General features: G+C 40.9%; 1 protein-coding gene across 2 annotated transcripts in view; it reads right to left on the bottom strand.

Annotated features, from left to right (window-relative positions):
- Positions 1–497: 497 nt before the first annotated feature.
- The window catches only part of ANAPC1 (anaphase promoting complex subunit 1), a 113346-nt gene continuing 97353 nt past the window's right edge, over positions 498–16490 (bottom strand). Inside the window, exons 40-48 of one of the 2 annotated variants that reach the window (XM_080685835.1) lie at positions 16075–16192; positions 15100–15177; positions 13676–13743; positions 11917–12055; positions 9559–9645; positions 7837–7932; positions 6340–6538; positions 1443–1577; positions 498–860 (exon numbers count right to left, since the gene is read on the bottom strand). In XM_080685835.1, coding sequence (XP_080541961.1) covers positions 745–860; positions 1443–1577; positions 6340–6538; positions 7837–7932; positions 9559–9645; positions 11917–12055; positions 13676–13743; positions 15100–15177; positions 16075–16192 — 1036 coding nt within the window. In that variant the 3' untranslated portion in view covers positions 498–744. The remainder of the gene's footprint in view (positions 861–1442; positions 1578–6339; positions 6539–7836; positions 7933–9558; positions 9646–11916; positions 12056–13675; positions 13744–15099; positions 15178–16074; positions 16193–16490) is intronic. The other variant, XM_080685836.1, reaches the window with a different exon arrangement.

The following is a 16490-nucleotide window of genomic DNA, read 5'->3' as shown; positions in this document are numbered from 1 at the left end:
TACGGTCCCAGTAGCCTCAGGAAGCACAGCGCACAAGTCACAATGGAGATGGCAGGAGCTGGCTGCGTCTGTACTGAAAACACCTCCATGAGTATCTTTCATCTTCTAGTCCAGAGACCCCAGATACAGATGAATATTCTCTACATCTTGGATGGAAACGGACAATTTCTGAAGCCATATCTATAGTGGAAATTTCATATTTTCTCTATCTAGAACAGGCTTCACATTGGGTAATTCTTCCTTAGGATATAAATCTCCCATTTAGATGATCAATCACACTTTCTGGTACAAACTAAAACAGGACAACTGTGCCATCTTAGAAAATGCTGAAGGACTTATGTTGATGTAGAAAATTTTAAAAGCTTCTTTAAAAACTGCATTTTTGAGCATAAAGTCACTTCACTTGAATCACCATAGATGAAGGACTTTAGAAATCAATGTCCAGCCCAGACTCCACTGCTCTATCTCTGGAACCCCAAATGAAATCATCAAGAGTTCTGAAAACAAACCAAAAAACTTTATTTAAAAAAGTAAATTCTAACTCACTTGTATAGATCATGTGTTAATGCTGACAGCAATAGTCTAGAATATTTAAAACACTCAGATTTTAAAATACATTGAGGTTTGTGCAGCTCATTTCCCCTGATTATATTATAAAACTTACAAATGTTTCTTTAGCTGTGTTGTTTGGTCATGTTTTTGTGCAGAAGTCACATTGCAGGACAGTTTTTCCACCAGAGGCAATCACATAACCATTGGCTGTGGGTTTCCAAGAAGCAGAGGAGCCAATCTTAGCAAAGCTCGCACAGGCATTTTCAGCTGTTTAAATTTGAAGAGTAGTTCCGCAAAGCTTGTGCTCCCTAAAGAGATGCAAATGGTGGGAAAGGTCACACCTCTCAATAGAGTCAGCCCACATCCTTCTTCAAGGAAACAGCCTCAGCCAGGTTAAAGCTAGCATTCTTCCTTTAAAATCAACTACCCAAACACAAAGTTTAATTATGCATTTCCCTAATGCACTGTAAAACATAATTTAATGTAAACATTTAAATTTATCCATTCTGTACTTCAGAAAGTGACCTACAACTAACTATATGTGAAACTATTCTTTTTAAATTACATATATTATTTAAATACAATTTAAAAACTAAAAATAACTTTAAAAAATCAAGAGAGAAAAACAATACGAACATTTAATTTGCTGGTACTGACAGGTTGTTTGGGCTTTGTGAAGAAGAACCCATCCTTTTCTGAATGTATACAAAAGTTTATGCATGTGTGAAGTTTAGAGCATTTTTGTCAGAAAAGGTTCTAAAAAGTAACACCCACCCATGAATGAAGACAAAACCCCCCTAGAGAAAATAACTCACTAGAAATGTCTCCTACGAAGAAACTAAAAACCTAAGTGATAACATACTGAAAAGAGGGATTCAGGTTTGCAGTACCTTCCAGTCCTACTGATGGCAGGTGCCGCGGAGCTGGTACCGAGTGGTAGACAAGGAAACAGGCCAGCATGCTCAGCTGAGACTCTTCCCAGGGCTGCCCACTGAGATAGGCATGCACACACACATCACCCCCAGCTGTAAGAGAAACACAAATGAAACTACATACCCGACAGGCAGAGGGAACGCCTTCTTTTTATTCTTTTTCATCAAGAACTCAATGAGCATTTACCATATATTAGGCAGGGACTGTCGCTGCAGAGTTGGTGGGAACAGAGTGATCACACAAACAAATGCATAACTGCAAATTGCGATGTGTGCTATACAAGTACAGTGGCACACTGTGGCTGTCTCCACAAACACCCATCTTACCACGCTTCCCTCCACTGTGTAGCACTGGAAGGGTTTGACTTCAGCTCCAAGACGGGATTCTGATTAGTCTTAGCCAGAGGTTCTTAAACTTGAACCCAGAGAGCTGATTAAAACACATGCAGAATTTCTTGAATGAGACCAGAAAGCTTGCATTTGTAACAAGTGCCCAGGTACTGCTGGCTCCAGGGACCTCACTTACAGAACTAGTGGTCTGGGCACCAGGCAATCCCATTCTCCCGACAGGGACAGGGTGACGAGAAGGACATTCTCTGTCACAGGAACTGACTGAGGAATATCCAAGAGTTCCAATTCAAGTCCAAGATGTGAGATGCTGAACAACACGTTAGGTGGAGGCTCTGGGAAACAAAAATGTCCTAATTCCTATGGCAAAGCTCAAATAAGCCATTCTGTTCTTCCTCTGAGCAAAATGCTGAGCCTGAGGCATGGATCTGTTACAGTCACTAATCGAAGTTCTTGCTTCAAGAAAGTAGAAAAAGAAAAGCTTGCTTTAGGTTTATTTTGCTTTTTGTTTTCTAGTTTCTTAAAGTAGGAACTTAGTGTCTTGAGACTGTTCCTCTTTCATATTGTAAGCATTTCGTGCTATAAATTTCCCTCTCAACATGATGACTCCCAATAATCAGATTTCATATTTTACTCTGAACCTGCAGTAATTAGGACAGTATAGTCCTGGCATACAGACTGACCAACCAATGGTATAGCACTGATACAGACACAGATTCACAATGACTATTCAGCAAATGATTTTCAACAGTCAAAGCAATTTTATTACAAAAAAAAGTCTTTTCCACAAATGGTCCTGGAACAACTGGACATTGTATTAATTAAAAAAAATATTTCAACTCATACCTCAGACCACATAAAAGATTAATCTGAGATGAATCATATACCTAAATATCCTATATAATAAAAGCCTAATATGCTAAGTGTCCAGTCATCTGTTCAACCAATCAAAGTGTAATATGCTAATGATATGCTAAGGCCACTCAACTGCTTGCTATGACGTGCACTGACCACCAGGGGGAAGACGCTCCAACCAGTAGGTAAGCTTGCTGCTGGGTTCCAGCAGATCGGGACTGAGCGAGATGGGCCGGACACACCTTGTACCCTTCCTGTGGTCCCTCCCCAGCCTGATTGTGCACCAGTGGGGTCCCTCAGCCTGGCCTGTGCCCTCTCACAATCTTGGACCCCTTGGGGGATGTCAGAGAGCCGGTTTAGGCCCAATCCCGCAGGCCAGGCCAAGGGACCCCACTGGTGCACCAATTCGTTCACCAGCCTCTAGTAAAAGATAAAATTGCAAAGCTTTTAATAGAAAACTTCAGAATTTTTTTATGACCTGGAATAGGAAAGGTTTCTTGGACAGCATTCACAAAGTAATAACCATATAACAAACTGAGAAATTAAATCTCATCAAAACTTAAAACTTCTGTTCATCAAAAATCACTCTAAAAAAAGGAATAGGCAAAAAGTAGGAGAACATATGTGCAAACCATCTCACAAAGAACTTGTGGCCAGAATTTGTAGACTCTCCTGCAACTCAATAACCAAAAGATAGACAATTTAAAAATGGGTAGAGGTTAAACAGACACTTCACAAAGGGTGTATGAGTAACAAAGAAAGCACATGAAAATAGTTAACACCATGAATTACCAGGAAAATGCAAATTAAAACTAAATGAGATACCACCACATATTCACCAGCTGCCTAACATTAAACCAACTGACAATGCCAAAAACTGCACTGCAGCCCACTGCTGGTGGGGACAGAAAAATGGCACAATTTGAAAAATAACTGAATGTGGCAAAGAGTGCAGTTATAGATGACAGAGGATGGCAGAATGATGGTGACTGCTGAGGCCAGGTGACAGGCTTATGAAACTACTCTGTTTACTTGTATTATGTTTTAATTTTCCATAATAAGATATTAAAAAGTTAATAAAACTTCTCCAAGTTCTTAAAACCCATTTTATTTTGCTCAGTTTAAAATCTAATTGAGGAGACATATATGCATCTAGACAATATGGTAAATCCAATGCATTTTTGGATGGATGAGTGATCTGGGTTATTAGTGAGTGACCTTAAAAGTAAGGCACAAACATGAGGACATTTCCATGATGATGCATACAAAGTTCTACATCTTCACTGAATTTATTATGCTCTATCCCAAAGCCAACAACTAGTTCTTCTGAGAATGGAGATCATAGATTTAAGAGTTTTAAAAAATGATGGTTCCTCACTAGAAAATAAATACAGATGTTTGGGAATTGAGGCAGCAAATTTGGTGGAGGCTCAGAGCAATGATGGAACCATCAAGTGTCCTAAAGAGCAACAGGAAGAAGGCCGGTCAGCACTGTTTTAGAGAATGCTCTAGTCACTGCCAAAGTTTCATTTCGTTCTATGAAATCTGCAAATCAATAGAGATTTTTTTTTTCTCTATTGATTAAGGTACTACAAATGTGTCCTTATTCCCCCATTGTCCCCCCACCACCCCCCCAGTCCTGCCCTCACCCTCACCCCCTGCTGTCTGCGTCCATTGCTTATGTTCATATGCATGCATACAAGTCCTTTGGTTGATCTTTCCCCCTTACCCCCACCCTCCCCTATTTTCCCTCTGAGGTTTGAGCATCTGATCGATGCTTCTCTGTCTCTAAATCTGTTTTTGTTCATCAGTTTATGTTGCTCATTATAATCCACAAATGAGTGAGATCATGTGATATTTATCTTGTTCCACCTGACTTATTTTGTTTAGCATAATGCTCTCCAGCTCCATCCATGCTGTTGCAAATGGTAGGAATTCCTTCTTTTTTACAGCAGCGTAGTATTCCATTGTGTAGATGTACCACAGTTTCCTAATCCACTCATTTGCTGATGGGCACTTAAGCTGATTCCAATTCTTAGCTATTGTAAATTGTGCTGCTCTGAACATAGGGGTGCTTATATCCTTTCTGATTGGTGTTTCTAGTTTCTTGGGATATAGTCCTAAAAGTGGGATCACTGGGTCAAATGGAAGTTCCATTTTTAGTTTTTTGAGGAAATTCCACAGTGGCTGCACCTGTCTGCACTCCCACCAGCAGTGCAAGAGGGTTCCTTTTTCTCCAGATCCTCTCCAGCACATGTCATTTGTTGATTTGTTGATGATATCCATTCTGACAGGTGTGAGATGGTACCTCATTGTCATTTTGATTTGCAAATCAGAGATTTAAGGATATACTTCTTAACAATAGCAAAGGTCTACAGTACATGATCAAATGCTAAATAGAAACAAAACAAGAAAGCCTGTAAAATAACTTGTGTTTTTCCCCAAAGAAAAAATACATTTAAAAAAAGTTTTAAGCTGTGTGATCTTTCAAATGACAACAGGAAATGATAGGGTTCAAGTGTTAAATGTAAGCACTGGGAGTTTGAAATTGCTGTTTCCCAAATCTGGTTTATAATTTAATTTTTTCCAGAAATTTATTTCATAGTATTTTATTATAGGTAGATAGCTTTTCTTTGTTTTTTAATATATTTTTTATTGATTTCAGAGAGGAAGCAAGGGAGAGAGAGAAATACAAACATCAATGATGAGAGAGAATCATTGATCAGCTGCCTCCTGCACGCCCAACAACATAGGCATATGCCCTGACCAGGAATCAAACCATGACCTCCTGATTCATAGGTCAACACTCAACCACTGAGCCACACCAGTTGGCCTAGGTAGATAGTTCTTAATTATAGTCAAACTCTTAGGTTCTTGATCGCTAGTACATTAAAGAATCAAGAATGTTACCACTAATGTTACTAGGGTTAGTATTTACCCAAAGCAGATTGCTGTCAGAAATGTATCAGAAGCATCTGAATGAACAGAAAGGACTAAAATCAAAGAGTTAACTACTAAAAACCAATCTCAGCTATATGTCGCACACAGACAGCTTTTCATAAATCAAAAGGCTCCGTCATTTGTCTCAGGGGAGGCAGACTCACTTTGACACTGTTATGAGTAATGTCACAATTTTCTTTCAAGCACAAGTCAGTACGTCCACGGATAGAAGGCCACTGTTACATGATGTCCCAGGTTCTCATGGACTCAAGAGTTGGTAAAACAAGCATTTGCTCAACATGCACACACCAAATTTTCAGTGTACAGTGGGGTGGGGTCTGGGGGTTTAGGGGGTAGAGAAGAGGGAAGAAGACAGCTGCTGGCCTCAGGGAGGCAACACCACTCAGAAACAGAAGCCAGAAGCCAGAAAGAAAACATGATCTGACGCTAGAAAAGGTTCTTAAGTGTCAAGTGCTATTTAAAATGCTATGTATGTTCTCTCCAGGGTTTACAAAACAGGGTTAAATACATTTTTAAAGAAGCTGAAGGCTGGAGCAGGTAATCAGTCTACTTCATTAACTGGAAACATTAAATCCACAGGCATTCTGGCTTCTCCTCAGATTCATCTTGCTTTCCAATGAGAACATGTTAGAACAGACAAGCCGAGTCCCAGTGTCATCTAAGAAGCACAACGGGCACAAGCTCTTATTACCTTGCAGCCACTGGTCCAGGGTGTTATCAATAGAGCATTTCACGACGGGCAGGAACTCAGAGTTCATGAAGAGCCCTCGCTTTGGGTGGGTCTGCAGCCGCTCCTGATGGCTTCTAGAGCTGAAAAACTCCAACACCAACTTTATTTGCCAAAGTTCAGATGTCTCAGACATTTCTCTTCTCCCCAGTCTTCTTATAGCCTTGAGGAGAGAAAAGGAAAAGCTCTTAGGTAAAAGCCACAGGGAAAATGAGGTCACTCTTGGCTCAATGGCTCTGAAAAAAAATGAAACCCCAACAGGTCCATAGCCAGTCACCACTGGGAACCCCGGTGGGTATCATGGCATGACTGGGGTCAGGCCAGGGATCCCAGGATCAGAAGGCAAAAGCAGCAGTTCTGATAATACTGATCTTAGGACCCATCTGCAAAGCCACCATGGTGGCAGCCATACAGGACATTTCCCCCATAGACCTCTCCGAGACAGCAACAAGGAAGGTTCAGAGCCTAAGGAAAGCACATCCTAGCCACAATGGCAACCAGCACCAGTGTGCACTTCCACAATGACACTTCCTCAATATTGTTGGAGACCAGGCACTGAGGCATTCTGGGCCTAAGTGATTATATTGGACATTGCCTTTTAGTTAGCATTATTACTCAGTATGGTGCAATTTTCACATCTGGGAGATTGTCCCTGCCTAAATGTATTTCCCACTCCGCTTTTCAGTAGGGAGAATTATGCCATTAGATGATTTACTTTGGCTTTAGCCACTGAGTCCCAAATGCTTATCTGTGAACTCACTGTCTCATATTCACCTGAAGAGCCCTTTATAGCTGACCCAGTAGCTATAAAATGGGCTTTGAGGACCTGTATTTTTAATATTTCCCAGATAAATTTTAGCCAAGTTAGAAAACTACTGGCTTAGCTTAACTGCAAATTTGAGCCTGAAAGATATACTACGAAAAAGCCTTATGTGTTACTAATAACCCAGAGTGAATCAATTGCTAAGATCCTTTCGGAAAGCTGTCAAGCATCATTTCCTGCACTGCCCCTTTTAAAACAGCAGTAACACACACACACACACACACACACACACACAGACACACACAAATTAGAAATGAATTTCAACTCCCTAAACTACAAACTGGTCCTGTAACCTCTTGCTAGCTTCACCTCACAGGTAGGCACACAACTGCCAGCAGCAGGCACAGTCTGTTCACTCACTGCTCACTTGCACAGTCTCCTCCACGGAGAGGCTCTCAAGAGGGAGGCTAGAGGCCACACAGGAGGTGAATGGAAACCCTGGAGTAAGAAAGCCCATAGAGGGCACTGCTGTCATAAAAAATGCTGAGCTTTTTTGATAAGCATAGAGCTTTCAACTTTGATAAAGCTTCATTTTCTGAATTTCTAAATGCAGAGAAGTAAAAAGATGAACACTGGGAACCTTTTCCCCCCGTTCAGAATAAGTCTCATTAGAAGTGAAATAGGTTTCTGAACCACACCTGATCCATTGCTATGTATGCAGGCAGCATCTCCGGGGTCTCCTGAGTAACACACTCGTAGAGTACTGAAGAAAACAGATCCAGAAGTTCCTGCTTCTGTGAAAAATTAGTAGCTGTTTGTAGCACATCAATGTACATTCCAGAATCAAATAAAAAACAACTGTATACCAACTAAATGGCCCATTCTTTTTTTAAAATATATTTTTATTGATTTCAGAGAGGAAGGGAGAGGAAGAGATAGATAGAAACATCAATAATGAGAGAGAATCATTGATTGGCTACCTCCTGCACACCCCCGACCAGGAATTGAGCCTGCAACCTGGGCAAATGCCCTAACAGGGAATTGAACTGTGACCTCCTGGTTCATAGGGTCAATGCTCAACCACTGACCCACACTGGCCAGGCTACATGGTCCATTCTTAAGCTCTGCAGTGAATGACAAAAAAGGGTAAACAGCTGGCTCTTTATAAAATCACAGCACAAGCAACATTAAACATCAATAAAATACAACCAAAATTAAGTCCCAAGGGACAGTTAAGGATGTAAGTGCTATGAAGGAGAGAAGTGAATCAATCCTTGGGTTGTGCTGACAAAGGCAGGATCCAAAAGGGAACCAGGCACCCAAAGATGTAGTAGAAACACAAAGCAGAACAAGTCTGGGGGAGGCAGCTATGTCACATCCAGCTGAGGTTAAGGGCACATACGAGCCTGCATCAGAGTCCTGTGGCCTTTGGTGCAGTACCCAGTCTTTACTAGCTGTGATCCTGGGCATGTGACATCTCTAAGTGGCAGTTTCCTCATCTGTAAACCCCGAATGATAAAGTACCTACCCTCAGGGTGAGAATTAAATGAGAAAATTACATGAAGTACTGAGCAGAGTGTCTAATACAGGCATCCCTCATTTTACTGCACTTTGCTTTACTGCACTTCACAGGTGGTGTACTTTTTTATGAACTGAACACAAGACCCTCCTCCAGCAAAGATATGATGACCTGCATAACCTTGAGACCCAAGTCACCACAGCACCTGTGTCATCACGGTGGTCTGGAACCCAACCCACAAAATCTCCAATGTATGCCTATATACAGTAAAGATTCAATAAATCAGAGGGTACAGGTTATTCCACTTTATCCTCTAAACAAGAATGTGAGGTAGGTTCTCTTATAATCCCACTTTTAAAAATGAGGTAACTGCCTCTTGGAGAGGTCAAAAATTCTTTTAAGGCCACACACACTCTGATTGGCAATTGGCCATCAATCCCAGATCATCTAATTCTACATCCAGTCTTTGTCATCTGCAATGATTGAATAAATCAGTGATCTGGACAACCTGTGAATCCTGAAGAGATGTTTTATGGCCAACAGAAAGAAGGGTTATAAAATACACAAGAAATAAAATTACATAAATATAAGAGAAGGCTTGTAAACACTGAAAACATATATCAATATAAAAATGGACATAAGGATGTTATATCACCTATTAAAATTAGTGTCTTAGAAATTTTAAATTGCTTCTTCTATCAAGGTAGAAAATTACTAAATTTTATAGTTTTAGACTATGTAAAAATCTATTATTTGCCAAGCAAAAATCATCTAAAGTGCCTGAGGCATGTCATCAATGTCAAAGATTGATAAGGGTACTATAGATTTTCTTGGTGGCATCCATAGGTAGACATAATAACAAATTCTAGTCTTGAAGCTAAGCAAATCATGTAATGCATACCTGACCCATGTTCACAGTGGGTTTGCAAAAATACTCAGCAAATGACAGAAGTGCTGGATCAGAAGTGAATGCTGAAATCGTTTCAGGCTAAAAATTAAACAAACAACAAGAAATATAAGTAAGATCAAAGGATTATGTCCTTTATGCTTCAAATGGTAACGTATGCAGTTTTAAGAAATCTACCTCATTTTCTTCAATGATACCACAAAACCCAAGGTTGTACAAACTTGCTAGAGCTTCATCAACCTGTTCTCAGGAGTTATAAGAAATCAAAAGGCCAATAATAAACAGGTCTTTCTTACACAACTCACCCCAAAAAAAGGCTTTCACCTCATTCATTGACTAACTAAAAAGCAAACTAGATTGTTACTGAAAAGGTATGGGGGAAAAATGCCACTCAAGCCACTTGCAGAAAGAAAAATACTAGATACATCATTCCACTTACATGAGATAGTAAGTCTTCAAAATCATAGAGACAGAAAGTAGAATAGAGGTTACCAAGGGCTGGGGATGGGGTGGAAAGTGGGGAATTATTCTTTAATGGAGACGTTTTCATTTTGAAAGATGAAAAGAGTTCTAGAGACATGGAAGTGATGACTATACAATATGAATGTACTTATACCACTGACCTGCACACTTAAAGAAGGTTAACAGTAAATTTTATGTTATGTGTAGTTTCCAACATAAAAAAAATTAAAAGGGAAAAAGAAAGGAATATCTCCCAAGGTTCAAGATTGAAAATGGAATATGAATGTATATTACCATTTTATCATTTTCCACTAAGGTTTATATTTTACTTCTGGACTCCCAGCAGGCAGAAAATTGAGATGTCTTTTAATTGTCATATACTTTCCCATTCAAACGCAAGTCTAAATGTACCTATTTTCTTTACAAACTGGATTAGGGTCTTTGAGATGGGCTCTAATTAATATAAGAAGCAATAGTGCTAATAAATTAAACTTTGTCTAAAAGTTCTACAAAGGTATTTCTTAGACAACCTATCAAATACTGCCAAACAGTATTCCCTGATGTTAACTACATCTATTTAAACCTATGGAACTATTGTACTTAGCCATAGGTAACTGACTTAAAATGAAATATGAAATATGAGTTGTTAAAATAAACTGCTATCTCCTTACTTAGAAAAACAAAGACCGATATTCAGTCCTCTGCTGCCACTGAGCTAGTCTGTGTGCCATGTTTTTGCTGTATGTAACGATCCTTAGGGGTCCTGACTAGTTTACACGGCTTCTAATGTATCTCCCATCCTATCTAATAAAAGAGAAACATGCAAATTGACCACACTTCCGCTATGCCCACAAGCCACGCCCACCAACCAATCAGGAGTGAGTATGCAAATCAATCCACCCAAGATGGTGGTTAATTTGCATATCCAGTCACAGAGCGAAGACTGAAGACAGTGTAGATGGAAGCCAAGCACTGCAGAAGAGAGCGAAGCTGTGGAGAAGCAAGCAAGCGGGGCGGCGGCGAAGGAAGGGAAGTAGGCGGGGCGAGGGAGAAGGGAGGGAAGCAGGCAGGGTGGAGGAGAAGGGAGGGAAGCAGGCAGGGCGAGGGAGAAGGGAAGGGAAGCAGGTGGGGCGGCGGAGAAGGGAAGGGAAGCAGGTGGGGCAGCGGAGAAGGGAAGGAAGCAAACTGCCGCAGGAAGCCCTATTGCAAGAATCTTCCTGCAATGGGCATCTAGTAAAAACATATTTGTTCATGGAATTCCTGAAAACTGGGTTAAATTCTGAAATTCTGATGGTAAATCATGGAACATATTTCTAGCGTGGAAGCTTATTTGACTTCAGCAAAATATGTACTGGCCCCATGGGAATGAGATTGCTTCATATACCTTTTAACTATTTATTCATTCCAAATACTACTGTATTAGCATTCAGATACTTGGGGGATGAAGCCAATAAAATAAGGCTAAACCTGTCACCATTTTATCTTCACCAAGATATAAGCAACAAATACAAGTTTAAAAATGGTACTACTAGTAAGTGGATCCTGCAAAAATATTTTTATATTTTTGTCATGAATTAAGTAAATCTTGACAGAGTGGAGGATTAATAAATGAAATTATTAAACTAAATAATTCTATAGTGTTAAGATATATTGTGACTATCCTTGCCATTAGATGTGAATTATCCTTAGAGTCCTGTGCGTGGCCCATATTTTACTTGGTTGCCACTTAAAGCAGCGGAGGGGTCATTCACTCTTTACAATCTGCAGTGATGAGAGGAAGCAGATCCATCTAAATCGTACCATCAATGCTATCACAGAAGTATGTTTTCAGGTGGGCTAGAGGAATGTGGAACTATTCCCTCTCCTTCAGTTTTTACCAAGCCACACTACCTTGAAAGCCCGAGCTTCCGAGTTCCTGTTAGCAACAGTCTGGGCCAACAGACTCTGCCATCCCATTGGATCGTCCTTGTAGGAGAGCTGGCCTGCTCTAAGCTTAACATATAAAACCCCATCCTTGGAAAGGATTGACCTGAAAGGAAACAAGAATGAATTTAATATGAGGTATTACTGGCAGCTCTTGCCGGAAACATCATGTTTCCCAACACCATGTTCCCATGAGATGAAATCTTTACCAGTTTCCAATAAGATATATGATTATTTACTGTGTCTAAAATCAAATCAGTCCCTATGAGAAAGCCAAAATAAAGTTGTTTTTCTTTGGTGTCTAAATTCATGGAACTTGTTAAATAAGTTGTCCACTCATGAGTGAATTTCAAAGGCAGTATTTTATGTGACACGTCTTCATGTTCTCTATATCCCTGAGTCCTATGCGTAGGACACAGAAGTACCAAATCACTACTGACTGGTGTGCAGCAAAAAGAAATTAATACTGCAAATCTAAAGACAGAACAATATAGAATACAACTATTGTACAGAAAGTTAGGAGGAAATGGAAAATGAGACCAAATTATAAAAACTTCTGCAAGCTTGTTAAATTTTCTGGAAATATAAAGACTTAATTCACATATCACCATAGGTATAAAACTATTATATTAACACTAAAGGCCCGGTGCACGAAATTCGTGCACGGGGGGCGGGAGGTGTGTGTCCCTCAGCCCAGTCTGCACCCTCTCCAATGTGGGACCCCTCAAGGGATGTTCAACTGCCCTCTCACAATCCAGGACTGTTGTCTCCCAACCGCTCACCTGCATGCCTGCCTGATTGCCTCTAACTGCTTCTGCCTGCCAGCCTGATCACCCCCAACTGCCATCCCCTGCAGGCCTGGCCACCCCGAACTGCCCTCCTCTGTCGGCCTGGTCACCCACAACTGCCCTCCCCTGCCGGCTCAATTGCCCCAAACTGCCCTCCCCTGCCAGCCTTGTCCCTCCCAACGTCCCTCCCCTGCCAGCCCTGTCACCCCTAACTGGCCTCCCCTGCAGGCCTGGTTGCTCCCAACTGCCCTCCCCTGCAGGCCTGGTCGCCCCCAACTGCCCTCCTCTGCCAGCCTAATCACCCCCAACTGCCGTCCCTTGCAGGCCGGGTCCCTCCCAACTGCCTTACCCTGCTGGCCTGATCACCCACAACTGCCCTCCCCTGCCGGCCATCTTGTGGTGGCATCTTGTGTCCACATGGGGGTGGCCATCTTGTGTGTGGGAGTGATGGTCAATTTGCATATTACCTCTTTATTATATAGGATTCTCTATTCATTAAAGAATTACTTACATATGATTTCAACTCAAAACCAATCTATCATAAGCTTAATTTTCTGACAACAATCTAACAAGAGAAGGTAAAGAGATGCAATAGAAACTGTCATCTGACAAACATCAACTCAACTGTTATCAAGCTCCCTTTGTGGGCATACACATCAGCCTTATTTTCTTAAACTAAATCGTTCATTATTGCTCCAACTACAGTTCCATTACTGCCTCAACTTAAGTCACTTAAAGTTTCTCAATGAATAAACATAAACATTTAAGGTTTTATTTCTAAATTAAAATTTTCACTTTCTAACATAAATGTTTCAAAGATATTGTTCTAGGTGAGATCGAAGGATGACAAGAACCATTCTAGATAATCATCTGTAATTTATGTCTTCCTATATGCTTCTATTCACTTTACAGATATGTCAGAAATTGAATATACTTACTTTAAGTGCTGCGTTCCCTTGCTTAAATCTATGAGCAGTTCCCAGTATCGTGGACCTTTAACTTTAATCTGCCAAGACAAATATAAAAACAGTCAAAACAATGCTGAAAATGTGCTAGTCTGACAAAATGAAACCCATGCTTCACAGAAGAAATAAGAATAACTGGACTGGAGAGAGATGTTGAAAGGTTAACAAACTCCATTTCCAAAGGTGCATGTGAGTCATGTTCTGAGGCCATCTAACCTACCAGCAAAGACCTTCCAACTCCCCATGACACCTCCTGGGACTGCTTTTCTATTTCCTGCAGAAAGCAGGAAAGGGGTAGTAGGCACCATGTCTGGCTATGAAGGCGGCAAGAAGCAGGCCAAGGAGATGGATGAGGATGGCAAGGCATTCAAGCAGAAGCAAAAAAAGGTGAAGAAACTCAAGGAGCTAAAAATCAAAGGCTGTGGGAAAGGTCCCCTGGCTACAGGTAGAATTAAAAAATCTGGCAAACCCTGGTGTGGCTCAGTTGGTTGAGCACCATCCTATGCACCAAAAGGTTGCCAGTTCTATTCCTGGCCAGGGCACATACCCAGGTTGCTGATTCAAACCCCAGTCAGGGTTCAGGAAGCAACTGATCAATGTTTCTCTTTCACACAGATGTTTCTTTCTCTCCCTAAAAAGTTAATAAGAACATTTTTTTTTTTAAAAGAAATCTAGCAAAAAAGAGCTGCTCTTTATGCCTAGGGCAGTGGTGATCCTTAACTCCATTTGTTTTAACATCTGGATTCATTGTCATAACATCTTTTGCCACCTATAGCTAGAATGAAGTGCTCTCTGGAGCCTGTAGTACATTTAAGAATAAACTTTTGTAATCTACACTAATAAAAGAGAAAGATGCAACGCCTACCAGCCAATCAGGAGTATGCAAATTAACCCAACAAAGATGGAAGGTTAATTTGCATACACAGGCGCTGAGCGTCTGGGGGCAGGACGCAGGCATTCTGCACCGCCCTAGCCGCTCCAGGCCTCTGGGCAGCGTGGGAAGGTGGAAAGGCGGCTCCGGATGGAGCGAAGGCAGAAAGGCAGCTCCAGGCTGGAGCAAAGGTAGTGCCGGCAGCCAGGGGAAATAAGGCCCATTCTTGGACGAATCTTCCTTCATTGGGCCTCTATTAAATAATAATCATGCAGTGGCTCTTTAGTTCTTCTCACTCTGCCATTTCAACCTTAACTGTGAGGTTAGAGTAAACCCAGCCCAGAATCCTGCCAAAATGTGTTCTTCAGTCTTCTATCCCGATTCTGTACCACCTGAAATTAAACCTACTCATTTGGAAAGAAAATCACAGAGAAAGCAAAGGATTTTGTTTAGCTATCTATTATGCTATGCTGCTCTGGTTGACTTTATTCCTTGGATAGATCTCCCTAAATCATATCCAACTTACCTGCTTTAAAAGATGGAGCTCAGGAAGAAGGGTGGGAGCCATCAGTTCTTCTTTGGTTTGCTCATACCACTGAGTGCCCTTCAAAAATACAAAAGAAGAGCCACATTCACTATGGAGTTAGGGCAATAATTTTCAACCATTTCCATCTCATAGCACACATAAACTATTTACTAAAATTCTATGGCACACCAAAACATACATTTTTTTGCCAATCTGACAAAAAAGATAGGTATAATTTTTATTCGTTCACTCCAGACTGCTATTATTGTAATGGCTGTAGTCATTTTTAAATTTGACAATCTAAGGGAAAAGAGGTCAGTGCACCTGACTAAATAGTCAGGTATTGCATGTTTTGAAAATTATTGGGCACACTGGTTGAAAATCTATGAGTTAAGGGGAGCTACAAAGAAGAAACATCTCCACTCTACACTTCTTCCCTCAAATAGCATTAAAATCCTCTGATATTCAAATTTCAAAGGGCTCAAGCCTACAACTCACTATGGGTCCAACATCACTTTTATCACATAGAGCGCTGCACTCCAACGCTGGCAATACTGCCAATCTGCCCTTGACAGGCCTCATGTTGTCTTCTCTGCTGGGACCATGTACCTGCGGTTGGCACATCTCAGCCCAAATACAAGACTGTGGGCTTTAACACACTTTGCCAACAAATCTTAGAACAGTTCCAACTTGGTTCATTTTTTAGAACACTACCATCAGCCACATACAGTTAACAGGGACACTTTCAAACAAGCTCTGAGGATGAAAGAGCAGCTGCTGATCTCTAAGATCTTAGACTCACAGACTGTAAATGAGCCTGGCTGGCAGGATGTGTGAGAACTGTGGAGGCTTCAGTTTTTATGAGAGTTCAACTCATTACTGTCATTTTTTAAAGGATGCTTCGGAAATATTTTGACCTGGAAAGATGAATGAGTGGTAGTAAAATTACAAATAAATGACAGGTGAAAGTGTTACCTTATAGGTAACTTCTAAGAGGGCATAGCAGGGCGTGTTTGTGTCCACATCCACAGGCACCAGCAGCCGTGGTTCTGCAGCCAGCACATACAGGTGCCGCAGAGCCTGGAGGTGATACCTGTTCACAGAAAACAGACAGGGGGTAACCAACAGGTGACAACAACTCGAGCTCTACACTCTGCTGTGGCCAACAAGCTGAACCAGAAAGACGCTAGCATGCTCTCTTCCAATGACAGTTATCCGGAAGGAAAATAAGGAAATCCAATTAAAAAGTCATGGAGAAATTCTTTTAGAAATTATAGATATTTGATCCTTTATCAACAAACTCTTTACTTGAGTTTCCAGTTATAAGGTTTTATAGGGTTGTAAAATTTATCTAACATGAAAATATGTAGTAATAAATTGATCATTTATAA

Source organism: Plecotus auritus (genome assembly GCF_963455305.1).
Source record: "Plecotus auritus genome assembly, chromosome: 8".
NCBI classification, from domain to species: domain Eukaryota; kingdom Metazoa; phylum Chordata; class Mammalia; order Chiroptera; family Vespertilionidae; genus Plecotus; species Plecotus auritus.
Note: the sequence above shows the minus strand (reverse complement) of the source record. Positions and strands in the feature narration are given on the sequence as shown.